Source organism: Limanda limanda, chromosome 21 (genome assembly GCF_963576545.1).
Source record: "Limanda limanda chromosome 21, fLimLim1.1, whole genome shotgun sequence".
Classification (NCBI taxonomy): Eukaryota; Metazoa; Chordata; class Actinopteri; order Pleuronectiformes; family Pleuronectidae; genus Limanda; species Limanda limanda.
Window position 1 is genome coordinate 14460974 of NC_083656.1, and position 23430 is coordinate 14484403.

The 23430-nt window shown below is 40.8% G+C and overlaps 1 protein-coding gene across 1 annotated transcript in view; it reads right to left on the reverse strand.

Moving 5' to 3' along the window:
* Window positions 1–6119: 6119 nt before the first annotated feature.
* snx29 (sorting nexin 29) overlaps window positions 6120–23430 on the reverse strand; it is a 136172-nt gene continuing 118861 nt past the window's right edge. The window contains exons 20-21 of the mRNA XM_061094615.1: window positions 17079–17218; window positions 6120–8092 (exon numbers count right to left, since the gene is read on the reverse strand). Coding sequence (XP_060950598.1) covers window positions 7966–8092; window positions 17079–17218 — 267 coding nt within the window. The 3' untranslated portion in view covers window positions 6120–7965. The remainder of the gene's footprint in view (window positions 8093–17078; window positions 17219–23430) is intronic.

Genomic DNA, 23430 nt, shown 5'->3' on the forward strand with positions numbered 1-23430 from the left:
GCTGGAGCTTTCATGATGGAGATCCATCCAAGCAGTCTACCTTATCTCCAGGTTAACACCTGCATATTTATTTCTCTGGTCTTATCGAGGCCCAAACATAGGGACACTCAGCGTAACCGTTATCTCATTAAGTGGATGTGAACTGTGCCGCATGTTGCTTTAACGCTGGAGAAGTTTGTAAACAGCTTAGGGATAAAGCACACAGTTGATTTCCCATGTTCCCGCAACTGATAACATATTAATTACCATAATCCATTACAGCTTAATTTAGGATTTCAGTCAGATAAGACACGAGAGAAATGTATCCTCGGTGCGGAGCCTGAGGTGATGAATTTTCATGATCCAACCCCCCCCCCCGCTCCCTGTAACCACAGGTCAGGTGAACTTTGTTTGACGTGACGGGAGCTGAATGTGGAATAAATTGAAAAAAAGTTGGGGGAAAAAAACAAGAAAACTGCAACAATGGATTTTCCGAAGGAGCGTTTTAAGATTCAGGGACAGATGTCCAGAGGGCTGGCTCCTGCCTCACTGCTGAATAGGTAATAAACAGAAGCAGCCAGTGACAGTCTGAGTAAATACAATAAGTGCTTCAAGAGATATAGAGGGATGGAGGGAGAGGGAGGGCGGGAAGGAGAGGAAAGCAGCGAGGAAAAGGATAAACCTAGACAGATGATTGGGAGATGAGGACGAGATGGAAAAAAGATCAGCGTGATGAGGAAGAGAGCGAGAGGCCGGAGGAGAGCAAGACAAAGGGGGGTGAACAGTGGCGGTGAGAGGAGAGGAAAGACGAAGGAAAGGAAATAAAACAGTGACTAAAAAATAAAAAAAGGAACAGATGGCAGAGGGGAAGGGAAGAAGGGACAAAGGGGATATGGTGTGTGTGTGGTATGGTACAGAGCGAGGGATAAAGAAGGCTGAGGGAGGGAAGAATAAGCAGGATAGAGACACACAGAGATTTGAGAGGGCGTCGTGCGCTGAATGCAGAATTGAACCATCTGCAGGGAATACAGGGAACCTTCATTTCAACTCGTGCCAGCTGGAGATGGGAAGCCTGTGAATATGACAAAGGGATAAAGTTGCTCTCGCTCACATGTGGGGCTTGTTTACCGACAAATAACTCGCCACCTGAAAGAATTAAGAAAACAAACAGCCGGCGTGAAACACGGGCTGCTGCAGGAGGACACCAGGAACAAAGGGGAAAATGTGACTTTAAGAGACTTATGCTCCACAGATACAGGCCTAAAGCACTTAATGACATTATATAGCATGTTTGAGCCACTCTAAAGCTCCAATTAAAATACTGTACAACATGAGCATGGGTTTATGAATATAATCAATTATCACACTTTTATAATGAATATGTTTGCTTTACTTCCAGGAGAACCCAACACAATTGGGTGAGCACATTTTCTGTAGTCTCCTTTCACATACGAAGAACACAGGAGAATCAGTCCTTATCTTCTAAGGCTCACGAATCCTGTTGTCTTCAAAGTTGATATCTTCGGGCTAACAGGAAAAGTTCTGGAAAATGTCCGGAGTACTGTGCATATTTCAAAATAGCTTTAATAAAACTGAAATCCTTAAGTGAATCTACACATTATGTCTCATTGTTATATCGATCGATTTAGCAGAGAATGAACGTTACAGCTTCTTAAGATGAAATTATATCTTAAAGCAACGCTAAGCAACAATCATTTTGACCTTAAATCAAAAACTTTGAGCTGTAAAATAAAATGAAAACCTTAAAATAAAATCGTTCGTACCTGCTGTATTCATTCATATGCGTCACTTTGCCAACTATAGTGTGAAAAGACAGCTCACATTCAAATGTTGCTGTAGTACAAGCGAAAGGATTTATGTCTCAGATTCCCAGAGGACTTCCTCCTACTAGTGTTTACTTTTGGTTGTTCTCAGAGAACAAGTGTTTGAGACAATAACTGTAAATCAAAGAATAAAAAATAAAGATGTAGGAGGACAGCAGATTTTCCCCTGATTGTCATGATTCTTACTGGTGACTGTGTTGATAAATCTCTGCAGCAGAGGGGATTCAAATATTATCATAAAAAACAGTCATGATGTACAAATAAATCAGTATATTGCATAAATTCCCTGTTACTCCCTGTAAATAAAAGTTCCCGTAAGTGCTGAGCATTCATCACTGTTCATATCCTGCATACCACAGACCAAAGTACTTTTTAATCAGGAACCTGGGGTATTGGGAAGTTTCCTCTGTGAGCCTGTAAAATGCCCCAGTAATCAGGAACAGTCCAGACTAAAGTTACTGTAATGACTGACTGCAGCGTTTCAGAGAGACACAGCTCAGCAGGGCTTCTGTGGGTCTCTGAGGAACATCTGCCCGGGCTCTTCATGTAATCAGAAATACAAAGCACATGCTAATCTCGGTTTCTATTAGGAGGCTCCTCCCTGAAGCGCCTGGTTGTGGAGAGGGAGCCCGAGACGTCAGCATGTTCCTTATCACCATAATGAACCTGCGTCCGGATGCTGTCATTGTGTGTTGCACAGATAGGAGTGCTGCTTATACAGTGACCTTGTTTAAACCGGGGTCCCTGTCTCCTTGATGCTCCGCACACAAAGGTAAGAGCTGGGTAATTACATGCAAACATGCAGTTGTGTAAAACGAGCAGGGAAGGACGTCCGTATATTCAAAGAGAGGCAGGAGACAAGGAGCGGACAGGGAGGAGGAGGTGGAATATGAATGCATATGGTGGACAATGTCTCAAGGACAGTTTTGGTTTAGCAACCATTCTCTCTTTCGGAGCAACATTCCATTTTGTTAACACGTCTCTTTATTCCTGTCGGTCGTCTTGAGGCTCAGGAAGAAGAACAGGTCATCTCACGGTTTGGGTCCTTGGACAACACACTGCCTACAGAACAGACTGTAGTAAATCATTTATTTAAGTTTCTATTTGCAACCAGTTTGTTATATGAGTGGATGAATAAGTGATGATTCAAGTGTTGCAGCCCTTTTTTCATAGTCCTGATTAATAAAAAGAAGGATAACTACCTGTTATATTTAAAAAAAATTATAAAAATGGATTCATTTAAACTACTGTAGGCCTTACTCATATTAAATTATACATCTAAAACATTTCTTACAATGTGCCTCTGGTGACTCTCAATTTTCTCTTTCGATAGATACCCACTTCTAAGTATTTTTACTTTTATCTTACACAAAGTCAGAATTTGTCTCATGCAGACCATCCTCTAGCTTCCAGGCTGGTGCTATAGCCACTATGGTCAATTTTTTCTTGTGAGAGGTCAGACGACCTCTGTCTGGAACTCAGCATAGATCCCTTTTCTCCAGGGACCTGAGGGGTCCAACATCAAGGGGCCTCCTCTCGGCTCACGGCCCCGGCTTGCTTTGCCTCCCCTGTTGCTACACACCTGCTACTCCTCATAGCAGCCACTTTGACATGAAACAGTAAACAGGTGTCACATGAATTAACATGGAACAGAGCATAAATAATATGATCAGTCACATCGGTGTTCACCTTCTGTCAAAATGTCTGATGGGAAAGGGTTAGGGTTAGTTTTTACGACACAGTAAGTCTATCAAATTTGAACAACTATGACAAAGCCAGGTAGGTTGTGTACTGCAGGTTATACTTTACATATTCTATGTAAGGCCAAGCAAGGTTGTTCCACTCTATAAAGCTGCTATCTGTACACTTTCCTGAGGTCCTCCAGAAGGGAGAAAGCAAAAGACATTTTCCGACTTTTCCTGCTGAACCTCCAAGTAAAAATGTCCCGAAAACATCATTGAGCTGATGAGAGAATACAGAAGGAAAAGGTTTGGAAATTCTCCAGCAAGCAAGTAAGTGTGTTGACGGCATTTCTAACATGCAACTGAAGCAGAAGTGGAAGAATAAAAAACATCTCAGGGTGAAAAGTGGTGTCACACGAGAAAATGAATTTAAAAGCTTTTAGTGATAAGAGCTGATGCTGGTGTCGAGGCTGTAAACAAATAATCTGTGAGTAGTGACTTAAGACGTTTTCCTTCTGTTGTGAACACGTCTGAACTGATCAATCTCCTGCCGCGTTCTTCAGATGTGAAAGGTAAACTCTGGAAAATATCCGGGCCCAGTTTTTCTGGGCATTTTCAATCCAGAAAACAGCTTTAGAAAAAGTGGACGTCTGTATCAGTGCTCAGTGTCTTTGGCTTACAAGCAGCCGAATGTGTTTATGTGAGCGTGGTGTCTAACATTGCTAAACGCAGCCACCCAAAGCTTAAACTGTCTTGTAACCAATTTTCTGGTCAATGGACAATGGGCTTTTAGTATTTCAGAACACCCCTGACATTCTTCCGTGGGTACAGCAAACGCAGCACAGACTAAAAATAAGCGAAAGAGAAAGAAAACAGTTTTGCTGAAATGGCTGGGTGGTTTGAACGAAGGCTCAGAGAAGCAGTAATGGTTAAATAATCGACGCTCGGTGGGCCACAGATGCTCCAACCATGGAACTCATAGTATGCAGCCGGCCATTTACGCAGTTCGTTCATATGCAGAATCTAACTGGAGCGTTGACACGTTCATCTCGCCGCATAAACACATTCATGCTTTAGCGCGCACCTTCTGGATTTAAATTGGATCATATATATATTCTGTATGTTCCTACACATGCACGGTTGCATACAAGTAGAGTGACATGCATTCACACATTCAAAGCTTATTGTTGCAGCACCATTGCATAACGTCCCTTTTGCCTTCATCCAACAACACCCATGCAGACACATTGGTTGTGTGTGGACTGTACTTTATTGTTCAGCCCTCTCTTTGCTGTGACACCGATAGATAAGGCCTGACTGCTGACCGAGGCAAGGACAGAAATATAAAAGAGAGCAGACTGCAAGAGAACACTTTGGCTGCAGATTTCCCTTTCTTATCTATTAGCTTATACTCACTATTAAAGGGATAGTTCACCCAAAAATGACTAGAAAATAAGTATTTAACACCATGTTCTTAGCCTAAATGTCCTCTGATGTCCTAGCGCTCATGTTATGGATCACAGAGAACATTGAGTGTTATGGAGTAAATGGATGACACCACACTAGCAGTAAGGAGGCATTGTACTTTTTCTCTCTGTTGTTTTTTTTATCTTTGAATAATCAGTCACCATCCACCTCAATTGTTCTGGATTTGGCTGCAACGCTGTTAACACCTGAAACTCTTGAAGTGTTTTGTGGACTCAAACACTTCACCCATCCCTCCATCAGCATAGTGGTGAATAGATTAGTGAATTTTCATTTTCGGGTGAACTATCCCTTTGAACACAGAGAGCAGTGATGTGAAAGCTGTTTTTTGGCACCAAAACTCCACAGAGGAGTGTTGATTTGAGCGAGGAGCATTTTGCATGTTTGCAGCTGTAATGACGCTTGAGATTGGCCTTTTTCCTCACAGCGAGCATGTCCCCACAAAGTCGACTTGTCTATAATTGTAACAAAGACGTTAAAGTTCGTCCTTTTTCTGTTGGAAAACATGAACTTGTATTTTCTTGACAGTCGCCACGATGTTGACGACATGTAATTGTAATTGGCAGGTTCTGTTTTTGCTCACCACAACTTTGATTTGACAGCCACACAGACAGGAGGTACCACTCTGAAGGACATGTAGCCTGCTATTTTATGTTGTTTTCTTTTATCAGAGATAAGATAATTGCCGTTATGAGATTTTTTTGTACATCTGAAATGCTGTTTGGAGCGCACTTTTGTTCTTATACAACATTTGTCAAGCTCGGTTTTTGATCACTTGCATTTTTTAAATTTCTCTCTTCACCAGGTAGCAGTCCTCCTCGCTCTTCACATTCAAAAAGTTCTTTGCATGTTAGTGTTCCTAAATATATATCGGCACAATAGCGTGAACGATTGCATAAATGGCCCATATATACAGTAAAAAACATTGTTTCATAGCTACAATAATATCTCCACAGGGTGGCACCTGTCTGTAGGTTCAGATGCCAGGTTTCAACGAAGAAAAATAAATGTGTGGGATAAAAAAAAGACGACCCATGTCTTCCTCTTTTCTTTGTGCCCTGGTGAAATCTAAAATTATAGTAGCGCAATGTTAAATATGTAGAACACACTTTCTAGATGACTCTCTTAATGATTTCCCATGTTGATGACTTTATTGGACACCTCATCACATTATCCACAGACAGAATCTCTTGGATAAAAACATTTATTCCACAGTATCCTTGTGATGGTTTTCCCAGTAGTTGGATTGTTGTGCGGGTCATTCCTGTGTCAGAATAACAACTTAATTAAAACCTACAAGCCTCGTTTGTGCACCTCCCCTCATTGACAGTGAACAGTGTTTACCATTTTGCGAACCGACCCTTTGATTCAAGTTTTCCGAAAAACCTTCTTACACAATCGCTCCTCAGTTGAACATAGGCTCTGACTACTCTTGGGTAATCCATACATATGCATGAGCTTCTGTTCTACATACACTTGATGCTCAGCAGCCCTCTGCTTGCACTCTAACAAGCAGCTTTTCTTCAAGTGTTTAGTCATCGTTAAAACATTCATTTGCAACATAATGCGGCATTAAATCCTGCTAAGACACATTAGGCAAACAATCTTTAAACACTGGATTTTTTGCAGTGCAGCCAGTCGACCTGTGATGACTCACGGAAACTCGGCTCACCCATCCATCTATATTTAATGGTACGAAAGTGTTCCCCTTCCTTTCTAATCTAATCACTCTTTGACATGAACTCATCAGATACATCACAGCAGGGATTGGAAATTGATCTAAGACGTGGATGTGAGGAGAGATATTTGTCAGAGGAAATGGCAGGAATTTATGCTTCTTTATATTGATTAGAGACCGTGCAGAAATTAATTAAAAAAAAACTTTTATGTGCCGGTATTACAAATAGAGTTTGGCAATGGTTAAGCAAGTCTTCATTCTGACAAAGTGTCTTTATAATTCTGTTCTGTTTGCCATAACTTTCCTACAAACATATTGATGCTTGAACTGGATTACAAAACTTAAATAATTTATCATTTGCCTCTTTTAGCTATTTACTTTTAGCTGATATTTATCTTCTAGTTGAAGGTCAGGGTACAAGGAAAAATTGATTTAATGCACAGGGTCTTAATTCGTCAAAAAGCTAAACATATTCTGACTTTCCAACCACAATGATTTTCATACTGTCTCAAAGTGATGTTTTTTTAAAAAGGGATTTAACCCTGATCCTGTAGTTGATGATCATGTAGTTGAATTTTAAATACTTTCTTTTGAAAATTACTGCATTTATGATGACATCAAGGGATGTAAGATATGCACCTCCTTCAGACTATCTGTTATAGTTGTAATAGTAATATGATAGAAGTAAGGAAAAAAGGAATTGTCCACTGAGGAGTGCTCCACACCATAGATTGTGAATCAACCTCGTCTAGATTGTAATGGCACCAACATTTTGATACGTTAGCTGAAAAACAACTTTCGCCTTAAGAATACTTCGTCCCACTTCCCCTCTGTGTCCTTCCCTCAGAGCAGGAAAGCAGCTACAAAACACTTTAGGCACTGTGACCATGACCACTACAAAACTGAGCAGAGTAAAAAAAAGAAAAAAAGAATACACGCCCCCATCACCTCACTGTGTTGGAGATAAGAGAGCAGTCCAGGTGAGTCCGTGTGCAGTTTACAGAGAGTCTGATGGTCTCTCCATGAGGTAAGAGGTGCTGTATGATTGGATCCACTGATAGGCAGCCTCAGGTGAGTCTTTTCTCCTTTACCCAGCCAGGCAACGCTCAGAAACATGTATGTGTTCATCTAGAAAGGAGGCGGTGTGAGTGCCTCCTCCTGAACTTAGCTTTTTTCATTTTTTTTGTAAGGCTTTGAAGGTCCGTTAGGCTCCCTATATGTCCTCATAGTACAGAGACACTGGAACATTGTCGTCTACTGCCTGTAAAGTCAGAGTGCTGCTTCCAAGACTCTGAAGTTACAGGTCTCCACTCTGAGGTTCCGGGCGTGTTTCCTGGTTGCGGCTGCGGCCCAGTCTGGGGAAACGGGAGGAATTTTTGGACCGGGGCGTCTTGGCTCCTCCGTCGTTTGCCTGGGGTGTGTCTCTAGATAAGAGATAAGAAGAAGAAGAAATCATTAAATACTGATGCTGCCTCTGAATCATCTTCCTTCTGCAACAAGATTTTTTTTCTGGAAAACCAGACATTAGCCTGAACAGCAAATTGTGAAATTTATTATTTCAAAAGAGAGTTTTATCACTACGTTTAATTTTCCTCTTCATTTAAAAACCTCATTATTCCCTCACGACCAAAAGTCATTATTTGTGACACAATGCATCAGATTACAGTCTTTTTATGATCTAATGATGATGTTGAGGCTTTTCATTACTCGGGAGGAAATAAGCCTTGGCCACTCGATGACATCATTGCCCTAGTTACCCTGACGACAGTCCTCACAACATGAACCCCCTTATCCCCTGAGTCTTATCTGATAACAGTGAGAATGAATGAGAGGCACTTGTTGAGGGAAGGAAATGAAAAGCAGAGTGAGTGAATACCCGGAGTTAAATGCTTTCTTGTTGTCTGAAGCGTTTCAGCCCCAAGACAGAAAACCCCTTTACCCCTAACTGTTGCTCTTGCTGAAGAAGAGACTTTTTGAAAGGCAGTGGCTACTCTGACAAAGCGATTTTTAATAAATAAACATTAAGGAGACAGAGGGCATCTCCCTGCTGAGGTCCAACCGGCCTCTTGACGAATTGTACCCCGGCTACTGGAGCTGGGATTGAGCTTATCTGGGACATCGGGGTGGTCCTGTGATAGCAGTTTTTAATACCCACTCCGGAAACACCTGCTATAAATAAATGCACTCGTGGCGAGGTGCTTCGGGTGAAAGTATCGCTGCCAGCCATGTGCTTTCATGTGAGGCAGCAGGGGCTAAGACAGCAGCACAGCGAAAGCGCAGAGAGGCTCTGTGAGAAATTAGGTCGAGACACAGGAGAGAGAGTGTCAGACATGGCCAGGAAAGGCCCAGAGGTCGAGCCCAAATGGTCTGTCATAACTATCAACATAAAGAAAGGGTCAGGTGGTAGAAAGTTGTTGATTTCACTAACGAAAAATGTCCGGACAACACATGGACATCTGCGTCGGCCCTAATAGCCAAAAGCTCTCAAAACTATTCTTCTCTCGTAGTTTACTTCTTTGTTGGTATCATCAACTTTCATGTCTACTCATTTTCATGCTGAGATACTTGTTTTTATAGTTTGGCATCCATCACTTATCAGAAATGCACTGAATGCACTTATTGTAGGTCGCTTTGGATATGTAATGCGGCCACTCTCTCGCTGTAATCTCACGTGGCCTGGTCCGTAGTTTTTAATATGGGGCTGGCAGGAACTATTCCAGATTGTCCGCAACTGACTTGTAAATTTGGGTTCTCACATACAGCCCCTCTGGATAATTTCAGGAGATCATCTGGAGTTCAGTGCGTGTCTTAAAAACAGCTTATGACTAACCAAGCGGAGAAAAGCCTGAACTTTGTTAGTATGATGAACATTTTCCCTTTCGCTCCGTCACAGAATGTAGCGCCACTTATACCTGTACCTCCACCAACACCGGGCAGGTTCAATCAAATGCCTTCACGATTTGAAATTGGCCCCACAGCGATGCGGTTGAGGGTTGCATCAGCAAATATCATACTAAATTGGGGGCAGCATGCCGAGTTGAAACTCCGGGCCATCTCATTTACTCATATCAAACTGGGGGTAGGAGCTGAATGTGATAAAGTAATTAAGCTTATAGATTTCTTTGCTTTCTCTCAGCATGTGCTTGTCCCCGTTTGGACAAGTCATTGACTTGTGCTGGATAATAACTTTCCCAGGCACTGTTGGAATATTAATAATGCTGCAGAGGAGCATAATTAGAGTAAACAGGTACACAAACAAGCATTCGTCAAATTGATTGTCTCACAGAAATTGGTGGGGTGCAATGAATAATACACACTGAATAATTAAACTATTGCCGCTACATTTCCTCTCACACACTCACACACGCACTGAAGTCAAACTGACACAAACTGCTCTTGACAGTGAGACAAAGGTCTGAAACCCTGCGTGTTTTTTCTGAGGCAAATGTTCAATAAGGCGAGAGTGGGACTGAGTGTGTGTTCTGTGTTTTCAGTAAACCATATGTTGAGTGTTGAGGTCTAACGAGAGGTGTGAACACGTCGCTGCTTCAGACAGGTGAGAAAAATAGCTGATCTGAGCTCATCGGTGTGTTGGCCGTCAAATAGAAACACTGCAAAATGAAAAATAAATAACATGTGTTCGACAGAAAGGTGGATTAATCATGAAGACCCAGACTGCAGCTGTGCCTCAAGGAAGCGACGTGATTAGGCTGCCCCATTTCGAAGGCGCCGACAAATGCCTCCTTTAATCCCAGAGAAAGAAAGGCTCCAACGGGTGGAAATCCATCCCAGGATTCATTGCCATCCAATGAGAAACCTTTTTTCAATGAGGTAATGGGGACAGCAAGCGATGTCCAACATTACACGTTAGAAAAACCAAGGGGCATTAAAACTTTCTCCTTCTGTCCGACTGCAGCTCTGTTGCTACGTGACAGCAGTAAGGGAAGGACAAGCTGGTAACACCGATTAAGGAAATTCTCTGTGGTCTTCTTTCGGCTCAGCCTTCACCCTCTATGCGACCCACAAAGACCGTCTTCTTCATGGGTTTAGGGTACACTGCCTTCCTTGAAGGAGACCCCCTCTGAATAGGGACAGAGCTACCAGAAGTGAAACCAAACCATCTTGATTGCCCCCTAGTGGTTGGATGCAGTAGAGATCATAAATCCCTTGTCCTCCGCTTTAATGTATGGTTCATGGACCGTCATATAATTCTTTCTCAAAGATAGTTTCTGTCATTTTACGTAGTTCTTATCACATTGATGTTTGTTTAATTTTTTACTTTTTCCAGTAAGTTCGGTTTAATTATATAATATGAATACTAAAAAAACAGGGTGAAACGTCATGATTGACAGCTGAGACTGGTTTGTGATTGGTTGACTGAGTGTGTGTGTATTGGTGGGACCTTGATAGGGTTTGATTTGATGAACCATTACAGCTTGATCTCACGTGTCAAAACATCAATCTCCATGAAAACTGAGAAAATTCTGGCATCATCCCACTGATAAAGACCATGTGACCTTTACTGAAAAAAGCCAGTATGTGGACCTTGAGTAGAAGCACAGATATTTTGCATCAGATTCATATTCAAAATACTGCATCATAGAATTACAGTTATATCTCATGAACAGAGAAGGTTGCATCAACTGTACTGCACCTGGGAAAGAGAACCACCCACTACCAACATTAAACAGTACTGAATTCCTGTACATCCCTCTTATTTCTCTTAGGATCATTTATCTGATTCTTTTGAAATTCACTCAACCTTTAGTTGGAAATACATTTAGGTGGAGACATAATTTACAAAAAAAAAACTGAAAACAGAAAATTAACACAACATTCCCAGACACCAATAGAGCCCAAAAAATAATTTGATAAAAATTTGCCCTAGCAAAAACAACAGCAAAGTAAAAGCCTAAAGGAATAAATACAGTACATGAAGTCACAAGACGTATCTTTGTATCTCGTCTGCAAAAGACCAGAGTGATCACATAGCGACTAATGGTGTCAGTGCTTTTGTCAAACTACTGCTGAGTCAAATCAAAGCAGTGGGAACCCGTCCAAACGAGTTTCCTGTCAACTTACATCACCGTGATTCAATTAAGACAAAATCCAGCCAGGGGAGTAGAATGTAATACAGCTCTTGAATGACTCAATTCCAACCACGTAAACAGTAAAAAGTAACAGTTGGCTTCCTAAATGGAATTATGTCCATGACAATGACAAAATAACCCATAATGCTTCTAGTGCCAGCCATTTTCATAGGACGTCTAGGTCAGTACCACAATTAAGCAGTTTTGAGATCCATCTGGCCTTCGAGCAGCGAGTGCCTCCGCAGGGAATCTGAAGTGCCGAACCCTCGTCTGCCTTTCCATCTTTTTTCTCCTTCGTCTGTCTCCTGCTCAGTCCAGTGCTCTCTACCTCCATCCTCCACTGTCCTATTCCCCGCTCCTTTCTTCGCTAAACTGCCTCTTGTCATTTTCCCCTCTTCACTGGCTCCTAATTCTCTCGATGCATCAGAACATCTGTCATCTCGTATTAGAGTCGACGCACTCTCGTACAGCTTTAATACTCTGTCACAAATCTGCAAGTGACAACATCTGGTGGCATCATGGAGGTCGAGGGGATAATTGGTTGTACACAGATAATAATGAATATATAACAGCCTAGAATTTGAGGCACTTTAAACATATTGCAGGCAAATGCTAATTATATAGAAATGCTTTCATTTAGTATTGATCAGTAAAACAAATGAACACGCGAAGAGAGTAGATCTGTTGTGAGGTCCATTAAAATCCACTCACACAGAGTACCTTACTGAGTGGAAAGGGACCTTTAAGTTTCTTGTTTCTTCCATCAAATGACTTTCTCATTTATCATAACAAACAAAGAAATACAGATCTGCAAATTATACAAGAATTTAAAGCAATGCAAATTGGACCCCAAGCCTCAGATCCAGGCGACCGGTCCCCACAGAGCATCACAGAAAAAGGTCACTTAAGGTGGATACCAAGCCTCTGTAGCTCATTCCTTCGCTAAATGGATTTGATTTGTCTTAGTAAATACTTTTCATATTTTATCATAAGTTATATAAACCCTAAAGGGAACTGCAGCTGAAATCATTTTTTATGTAAGAACACCTAAACTATTGAATTGTAATATTTTGTCATTCAAATATTAAAGTAAAAAAACATTATTGACTGACCCTGTGCATCCAAGCATTGATTGGGACACTGTGGTCAGATTAACTGTGTGTTTATGTTTGGCCTTTAGGACCAAACAGGGTTCTCACTTTGTGACTGCACCCTCTCCTCCTCCCTGCCCTCCCCCATCGCTGAGTTAATGAACAGACTAATCCGACTTTCATCCCTCACTGAGGATGGAAGACCCCCGCAGGTTTGATCACGCTAACCGAGCAGGCAGTTATGGAGTCGAGATAAGACAGCAACATCGTGTCCAACCATTAACCATCCTGGCAGCACTGGCCTTGACATTTTTGCGAAGAGAATCTGGTGTGAGCTCTGCATGCACACACACACACAAGCCAGGAACATCATGCTATGCTGATCTAGTTTGATCCACCGTCGACTGTCATTCCACTGAGTCACGGGGGGGTAAAGATTCTCATGTCATGACCTATTACAGCAGGTGGACAACACACACTTAATCATCGACTCTCTGTCAGCTGCCACTGCTGAACTTCATCCAAGGCAGACGTGTCTCTCAGCAACGTGTTACATGATGCTCAAGATGTTACTGTAACGTCCTGTGGCTATTTCTGTTTGAATGATCTAAATCCTAAAGCTAATCTTTTACAGAGGGTCACACAAGCAGAGGTTTGACCCCTAAAGGATCTTTTAATGCTCAATGAAAGATACCTTTAGGGATACGGACACAGACAAAACACAACAGTACCACTGAAAATCATGGGGGGCAGTGTAGCCGATAGATAACCAGGACACGAGGAAGAAGTTTTCACAATGGTGAAACTTTTTGAGGATAAACTTGATGTTGCTGAGACACTACAAGCATCTATTTGATGTTATTTTGGGCAGGCACAGGGACAAACAGTTATTGCAGAAGAGCCCGGAGGAAAAACCTCCTCCACCCTTGAGACTGTCGGGAACTCTCCTCTCTGTGCTACCTTCTAGTGGATAGGTAATCCTCTTAAAATGATTTTTTTGCCTATTTGAAATGCCCAAATGCAAAAGCTTCTAACAGAAGAACTATAAAGTCATAGTGCATGTATAAAACCTCATTTGAAAGGCAACCACTTCTTTCTTCTTTCTAAAAAATGTGCAGATGTATAAAAAATTAAAAACAAAAAAATATATAACAATAACTAGGGCATATGGGAATCGTCACATCATTCTACACCTTTTCAACCACAACTGGGTTTCATACTTCTACACCTAAGCTTAGAGGCCATAGGAAGTTTTAGTTGGTGGTTTCCCTGATTGGTCAAATTGTGCCTAACCATGCCAACGTAAAGGATGTGTAGAAATATGTAGGCAGTGACGGTTACATTTTCATAAGAAGTGTCTCCCTTTGTACACAGAGGCAACATAACTAATTTTGCAGGATATTAGCATTAAAAGAGCTGGACAAAAATGAGAATTAGGTATTCACTAGGTGAACCTGAAGCTATTAGTGACTCAGAATGTCCTGTATCTGCTGGCTGAATCTTAAATAGTTAACTGTTCAAAGTTGTGTTGTGCTCGTTTCCCTAAGTAGCAAAACCACAATAAATCTGTTATTGGTTTGGTGGATCATTTCTGTTTATTACAACTTGGCTCTTGTGTCTGATGTTTGATTTTTGTTTTGGTTTTAGAGGGAATAATAATACCTTAAGCTCCTCCAGGAGAACAAGAAGCACATCAAACATGTTGATTATTTAAACCTGTTTTTTAATTCCATAAAAAAAATCCCTGATAGCAATAACAGTATTTAACTATGACACATAAAAAGTCTGTAAATTATTTTTTTGAAATTATTTTCCTCTCTTTTTTTCTCCTGCATGAATTTGGTTTTCAAAGATTATTTGAATGTCTAAAACTTGTAATATGTGTTGGACAATGTTGTGACAAGATCTTTAAGAACCTGGATTTTTCTTTAAAAACTATCTTCATGCTCGTGCTCAACACTCCATATAATGTATTTTCCTTAGTTTTAAAGACGTATTTGGTTTTGTAAACCTCCTCCACCCTCAAGACTGTCGGGAACTCTCCTCTCTGTGCTACCTTCTAGTGGATAGGTAATCCTCATAAAATGAATTTTTTGCCTATTTGAAATGCCCAAATGCAAAAGCTTCTAACAGAAGAACTATAAAGTCATAGTGCATGTATGAAACCTCATTTGAAAGGCAACCACTTCTTTCTTCTTTCTAAAAAATGTGCATATGTATAAAAAATTTAACAAAAAAATATATAACAATAACTAGGGCATATGGGAATCGTCACATCATTCTACACCTTTTCAACCACAACTGGGTTTCATACTTCTACGCCTAAGCTTAGAGGCCATAGGAAGTTTTAGTTGGTGGTTTCCCTGATTGGTCAAAATTGTGCCGAACCATGCCAACATTAAGGACGTGTGGAAATATGTAGGCAGTGATGGTTACATTTCATAAGTAGTGTCTCCCTTTGTACACAGAAGTAACATAACTTAGCCCTAACACTGATTGACCCATTTGCTCTTTCACCCCCAAGTACAACAAAGTTGTTCATCATCTTCTGTTAGTTTGTTGTTCAATCTTTCTTCCCTTATTCTTCACCTGCTGTGTGATACAAAAATTGCACTGGCGGGTGATACAACTGAGCAAGAATAGAACGAACTCTGCATAACAATATATCAGGGTGTGATGAACAGCAGACAGTGAAGTGTGAAGCAGACTTCAGTGGCTTGACACACTAATATTTCATGTCAGTCAAAGACATGCAGTGGAAAGGTTTCTATTTCAGCTCACAGATATGAGAAGGACAGATATGATTATCAAGGTTCTCAGGACAGACTCAATAATGAGCAGTATGAGCTTTGGGGGTTTTACACAGGCCAGTCTGTCTGGTCCTCAAATTCTACTGGACTAAACACTATGGAGACTTAAGACTCAATATGAATGCATCTACTTGTGCAATATGGAAATATAGATCTTTAATGTTTGTTCTTGGTATGGGGGCCCTTGAAAATTCAATCAAACTTCTTATTTAATCAATTAAATGCCACCGTAGCTCCACCCTGCTTCAACCTGAGCGGAGGTTTAATTGAGAGTAGCTGAAGGAGTGTACAGGGTTTTTAAAGTTTCGTGCCTTCAGCTAAACCTCCAACCCTCTTAGAATAGGTAGTATCGATAATGGATGGAGGGATGGATGGATGGTTTGTATACAGGACAAAGAAAAACAGCCAACCTACTTTTTTCCATCTGATTTATCTGGGAAATCCCCGGAAATCCCATGCTGATATGCAGATGTGTTACCATGGTTACCAAATGATCTTGGGTAATTGTGGAGATACTGTGGAGATCACTTTCTTTGCCAGTTCCCACAACCAGCAGATAGATTTGTGCTTTATCCTTTCAATTCATTATGAAATTATAGACCTATCGTCACTTGTTCTCGCACTGATCATCTTCAAAAGGCTTAAAGCACGAGAATAATTTGAAAGAGGCTCTGATAATTATAGAAATTCCATGTGTTGTTGTTGTTGTTGTTTTCAATGTAGCCTGATGACTCAGATGTCTCCAGACAGGAAATGACATTCCAGTCAGACGGTGTGACGGGTCGCGCTCGCCGACAGACTGCAGTTTGTGGCAACTGATGTGAATATTGACAGGAAATGACTGGAACATCTCATTTTCAGATGGAGCCTGGTAGGCAGGTGAGAATCTGAGGCAGCATGCACTTTCACACTCGCTGGTCTGAGTGTGGTTGTGTAAGTGTGGGTGTGTGTGTGTGTGTGTGAGAACATACAGTATATAGGCTGCATGTGTAAGTATGAGAATTAAACCCAGGAAGAAGCTGAAGATGATTACAAGGGATTCAGTGACATTAATCCTCCCTGTTTGTAACCACTAACAACCACCACCACAACAGCCTAATTCTTTCTGAAACGTTGTTCATTTAATTGGTATGGTACATGCAAACTGTCCCAACAAAGTGACAGGCAGTTTGTTCTTGTTAGTGTGTGAGCATAAAATGGGATTTAAACTAATTTGGAATCTGTCATATTTGAGTTTTATGTGGATAAACTGCTACCTAATGATGTGATCACATGAAGAAAGTTAGAAAATGATTTATATTCCGGTTTTGTTTGCTTTTATCACATTCCCTGACTCGTCATTACTCTCAACGTTGCAGAAATCCTGCATTTGCAAACGCATGTTGGAATCGCTGTCCTGTCCCGTGTGCATCCACTTACAGACAGAATGGCAGGAGAGACAGCAGGGTCTCTTTGGAGGGGCGGGCCGTGAACTCCGGTAGCGTCTGGATGAGTTTGTTCATCACCGTGCGAAGGTAACCCTGCAGCTGCTTCCTTCTCTCCTCCACGAACTTGGCATCCTGGAGACGGAGAGACAAAGACAGACACAGAGAGGGAAAGACAGAGACAAAAAGAAAGACAGACACGACGAGAGAGAGACAAAAACAAAGAGGGAAAGAAAGAAACAGAGACATAAAAAAGAGAGGGAGAAGAAGAGAAAAATAATTTAATTATGATGATAAAATGGTGAGTGGAGAAGCTGAGGTTAAAGCTGCAACATGCATTTTATTCTTTCACATCAGAGTAACAAGACAGAGAATATGGTAGAGCAGTGATAATTCTTTAGTTTTACATGACAGAAGATGATTATGAAAAATGGCTGCAGTTCCTCTCAGCTTAGGAGCTTTAAAGCGTCTTCAGCTCATTTTCTTTTGTTGTTCTGGTCGGCAACCGGATTTGCAGTTTAATTTTGCAGGATATTAGCATTAAAAGAGCTGGACAAAAATGAGAATTAGGTATTCACTAGGTGAACCTGAAGCTATTCAAGACTCAGAATGTCCTGTATCTGCTGGCTGAATCTTAAATAGTAAACTGTTCAAAGTTATGTTGTGCTTGTTTCCCTAAGTAGCAAAACCACAATAAATCTGTTATTGGTTTGGAGGATCATTTCTGTTTATTACAACTTGGCTCTTGTGTCTGATGTGTGATTTTTGTTTTTTTTTAGAGGGAATAATAATACCTTAAGCTCCTCCAGGAGAACAACAAGCACATCAAGCATGTTGATTATTTAAACCTGTTTTAATTCCATAAAAAAATCCCTGATAGCAATGACAGTATTTAACTATGACACATAAAAAGTCTGTAAATGATGGATGTTTACAACAGACATTTTTTTGAAATTATTTTCCTCTCTTTTTTCTCCTGCATAAATTTGGTTTGCAAAGATTAATTGAATCGTCTAAAACTTGTAACATCTTTTGAACAATGTGACAAGATCTTTAAGAACCTGGATTTTTCTTTCAAAATTATCTTCATGCTCGTGCTCAACACTCCATATAATGTATTTTCCTTAGTTTTAAAGACGTATTTGGTTTTATAAAAGAAGCAGTTAAATTGGTTGCGCCCATCAAAGTGATGCTGTCAAACATATGAGGGAAAAAAACATAAAGATGCAAAGAGACAGAACTAAAGAAAAGCAAAATTACATCAAACCAATTAAAGTAGGGTTGGTAAGTTGTTTCTGTAACACTTTTAATTTCCTGTCTGAAGTCATCTTCACCGACCGAATGAAATGATTGGCTGGCGTTACTGTCTGTCGCTAACTGAGCTGCTTGCTCTCACTGCACATGACTCAGAGACTAACATCACTGAAGGAGAGACGACAGCCAGAAGTTAGCGAGGGAGTTCCAGGGATTTGGGCTTCTATCAGTTGTCAGTAAGTTCACGCTCATGTGTTATCGGGGCGTAACTTTAACCAGTGGGTCGATAGGAGGGATGCATCAGTGTAGCCTGCTCTTGCTTGCTTCTCCAGGATTACCAACCCTATCTTTAATAAGACCTGTTCCAAATGTGATGATTTTCAATGCTTTATTACGACAGTGTTCAGCTGTGTTCACCCTGAAAGTCTGCAGTATTGTTGACTGTACTGGTTGCTTCCCTCAGCCTCCGGCAAGAAATTATATTTAAGTCATAGAGCAGGATGACTGACATGCATGGAAGTATAAGCCGCCCGGCACAAGAGGAGGAAGGTGCTTCTGACAACAAAAATACATGCTGTGACTTCAAGACCTGTAACTCTGCTACGATTGTGTCTTGTTACTGTGCAAGAATCAAATCCTGCCCAGGAGCTCCCTGTGATGTGTCTCTGTGAGTTCTCCTCCTGTCACTGCTCCACACTACACACTGCTGTGTGGTTACAGGTAAAACCGGCAACATTTGGAAGTGTCCACTGCCAGAGACCAGGTTTCCAAATCCTGTGTCTCTTATGAAAAGTGACGCTCCACATTGAAAAAGAGCTGTTTTAACATCACCCCCAATAGTCGCACATGTCTTGTTGTTTGATTGCCGCTATAAAAAAGGAAAAATCAGGCAGAAAGTAAATGTGAGCATTCACACCCTCTTCTCTGAGGGAGTCTGAAGGCAGAGGCGCGCGGCCAAATGGCCGGTGTTAGCGAAGCTAATCTGTGTCCAGCAAGGCTCAGAACAAAGGCTGGGCAAGGCTCCGATTTACGCTCGGGTGCTCGGGACTGGAACTGACAGCTGTTATCGGGGGCCAACATGTCCCTCTTTTCGAATCTATTGCTTCTCTTTTGATTCGAAGCCCAAGTGAATTTGTCCTGTCCTAAAATATACATTTGTTTCTTCTGCAGAAAAGTAATGAACTCGCTGTGGTACAGAACACACAGCCGAGGAAAATGTGAAAAAGAAAGGGGCACTTCATTAATAATAATAAAACTGTGAATCACAGTGATTCACAGTTCTGTCAAGACTGTTAACACAAAGCTGATGTGGATTCACATTCATTAATCAACGAGTGTTAACGAGTGTTGTGAAATAACTGATGTCCAACACATTTCTCACATCTGATGGGGATTTCATGCTTATGCTTTCAACATGCTGCCTACTTCACAGGAACGCTGACATTCACACTTACAGTATGCTACCAGCAACGTTTTGAAATAAAATGTGATGAAGTTTGCATTTAAAAGTTGTCTGCAACACGGTCAGACATTAGGATCTATATCAGCTGCTAAACAGAAAGAATAGAGAAACATAAATATCAAGTACAAAATCAAAGTCACTGGGAAATAATACTAGGGAATTAATTTGTGTTAAACATGCAGTAGTTTAATCATTTCCCTCTGTATTTAGTTACCTAGGAAGACCATCATAAACAGCTCAATTGAGTTTTGAGTCTGACATTTTATTTAACATAAAAAATCTGATCAGCATTTTCAAACCCAAAAAACTTTTCGTTAGAGAAAATAATCTGGATAATAAGTTAAAGCCAATATTTTATTAATTCATGTGTTTTGAGCGATGAAAGTGATAAATAATTATAATGAGAGTCTAGTTAATGTTACAGTTGGCACCTTCTAATCTTAGTCCTACTTGAAGGAAGAGAATATGAAATGCTTTATTGTGGCATTATGGTTTACTTACATCTGTATAGCAAACCCAATCAGTCAGATTAACATCCCTCCCTGACCAGCAGCAAATAAGGTCAAAACCCAGAGGTACCGCTTTAGGAAGCAGAACTCAGGATTCTGCAATGGTGGACAACCATTCTGCTGTTTCACTGTAGGTCTTCACTTTCAAGTATAAACCAAAACAAATATATAACTGATATTATAAAGAAGAATGATGACTCACGCTTTGGGTACTTGGATGGGTGTAAATCAATAAACAACCCCATGACTCTAAAGCAGACCGTCAATGTCAGATGGAACATTGATGCCATCACTTAACCTATGACAACAGTGCACACATACATTAACTTATGTCAATCTACTCTAGTTCCCAGTCAGTAACTGTCACCGATCCCAAAGCTGTGTGTCACAAAAGGTAGATAACGTGCTGAGAGGAATTTCATCTCCATTATATTGAGTTTACAGAGGCAAATCTGCTGCCTGTCGCTGTATATTCATGGTAAAATACTGTATATTCACCCGTTGCCACTCGGAACCAACCAAACACAGTGTAGATGATATGCCGGAGAGTGGCCAGAATTTTTTTAAAAACAGGGGGACTAGATAAGAGGTTCACTGTCGCCTCGAGTAGTGGGTAAGTACGTATAGGCGAGTGGGAGTGGATAACTAAACTCCACTTGATGGCTGGTAAAATAGACACGGTAGGAATGGGTAGATCTGTTGTGTCAGATTAGGCTGTGTATGCCACCGCGGGTTTCATGCTACGTCAACACAATAAGGGACACCCTGACTGCTTTCATGGACGTCAGAGCAGTAATAACACTAATGGACATCATGACTGATTCATCCTCTCGTGGAGACATTCGGGGGTGGGGGTGGGGGGGCAGAGGGGGCCAGGTGCTGTCGGTTGTTTGCAGAGAGCACCGAGAGGACAGAGTACGAACTACTGTGGCATACTGATGTAGGTACAAAGCTGATTGTGTCTTCTTACATCCGTCTGCTTACACGCCCGCTCTCTTCGACTGTCCTCCCCTCTCCTGTGCCGCCGTACTCATATGACATGAAGCCTAAGTCAGTCTGTCATTATGTCTCATATAGGAAAGGACGTGTAGAGGCACATGCTAAACCTGAAGGTGAGCATGACTTTGTTTGAGCATCTTGTGGCCTATTTCTGTCTTTAGAAATATTACAAGTATTTTGGAACAAAAAGCAGGCGAAGCTACTCTTAGTCCAAACTGATTAAGAGGAGACATATCTTCAGGTTAAAATTGTTATTCTCGATTATTAATTGAAAATGTTTACCTGCTCTAATAATCAAAAAACACATCTCTTTCCTATTCTTGTCCACTGCTGCAGATCCTCTTTTCAGCCTCTGCCTGTCTCCAGGTTTTAGCTCTCTTTGAGGCTCCCTTACAATTAAGCCCAGTCTGCTCTAATTGGTCAGCTCGCATGCTCTGTTGTGATTGGACAACCGCTTCAAACAATCGTAGGAAATGCAGGCCATCGTGACCTACCCCCCCCAAAAAAATTTGCATAATGCATAGAAGTATGAGGATGCTTTCCTGGAAGTATTGGCTGGACGACTGATGATGCGTAGTACGTTATTATATTGAATACAATATTATTTTTTAAAAGGACAGACAGTTCACCAAGATACATTTAATACAAATTATATAAACAATTCAAATAAATAAATAATACTACATGAGCAGATAATAATATATAGAGTTTATATCCTTAAAATAAAGTAGTAAAAAACAAAAGCAAGCTGAAAGAACACATTTTGTTGGTAGAGATTTCCCATCAGACTCTGTGGAGATTATCCAAAAAGGCAGAGTGCAGTACTTGCTGTTTTTTAGATATTATGTAGGTTTTATAACAAAACTTTAAACCCTTTTCTCCTTAACTGCTTCTGTTGTTAATACTCTGTCTTTGTTGAGCACTATGGAAGGTTTGTGGAAATGTTTTTCCATCCAATACTCCACTCACCTAAATGCCATAAATGTCAAGGATTCTTGCTGCGAGATAAGACACTGTTTGTATGAGGATGCTTGTCGTGGTTATGAGCACAAAATGCACCATAATGTAGGATCATAAAATAGCAATGTAACGGCAGGAAGAGAAACTGGATGTTTTTATACAGTACATGCACAAGTGAGCGTGTACTGCACTCACACACACAGATACACACACAATGCAGCTAAATGTCACTTCCCAGAAAAAGCAGATAAGCTGGAGAGGGGAGCTGTCAATGGAAGAGAAGCGTAACGTAGTCACACATGCATTGGGGTCTCCACAACTGCTCAGTGAATTTACTGCTATACACCATTCAACTCTGGGAGGAGGAAAAAACACAAAATATCACAAATGGAGGCTTAAAATGTTGCCTGGCAACCAAACACATGTTTAGAAGTGAAAAGTAACTACACCTATATGGTATTTTTCTATCAAACAAAAGATCTGAGCTTTACATAAAGATGACCGCATTACCATCTCGTAATACCTGTGTTTAAGGTGAAATGTATTCCTGTTGTGGCTTTTGTTGTGCTTTGTGTCTTGAAAACAGGACAAGGGTTGTCAAAAAATGTCAATAAACCATTAATTTCATTTTCAATACTGCATTAAAGAAAAAAGGGGGGAAAAATCCACTGATCCTCAACCTGTGGCTGTTTAGTCACTTTCTCACATACCAAGCAACCATGTGACTGCTCAGTCTAGTCTCAGTGTTGACGTTGGTTATTCATGGCCTTCTTCATTTCTCCTACTTATAGCTAGATAGCGTGTGTCATCATATTGCATATCCCTTATGTGAACTATTCTTGACTGCAGCCACGTGTCTGTACTTCTCTTACACACCGACAGAGACGCATTTCACTTCCTGCAACAAACAGGCTGGACTGAGTCACATACACAGCTTCAAGGAAGGGAGACAGTGAAAATACTGATCTGTGTTCACAAGTGGAGAAAAGATGGACAGAAAAAATACTTAAAGCAATATTGATTTTAAAGAATGTATAGGCCTAGATGGTAGGAAAACGGAAGAGAAAGAAGAATAGAAGAAAGATAGTGTTAATAATGTTGGTATGTGTTCAGGGATCGTTTTCACCAGTACAGCGTGTTATACTGGTTGAAGCAAGAGAATA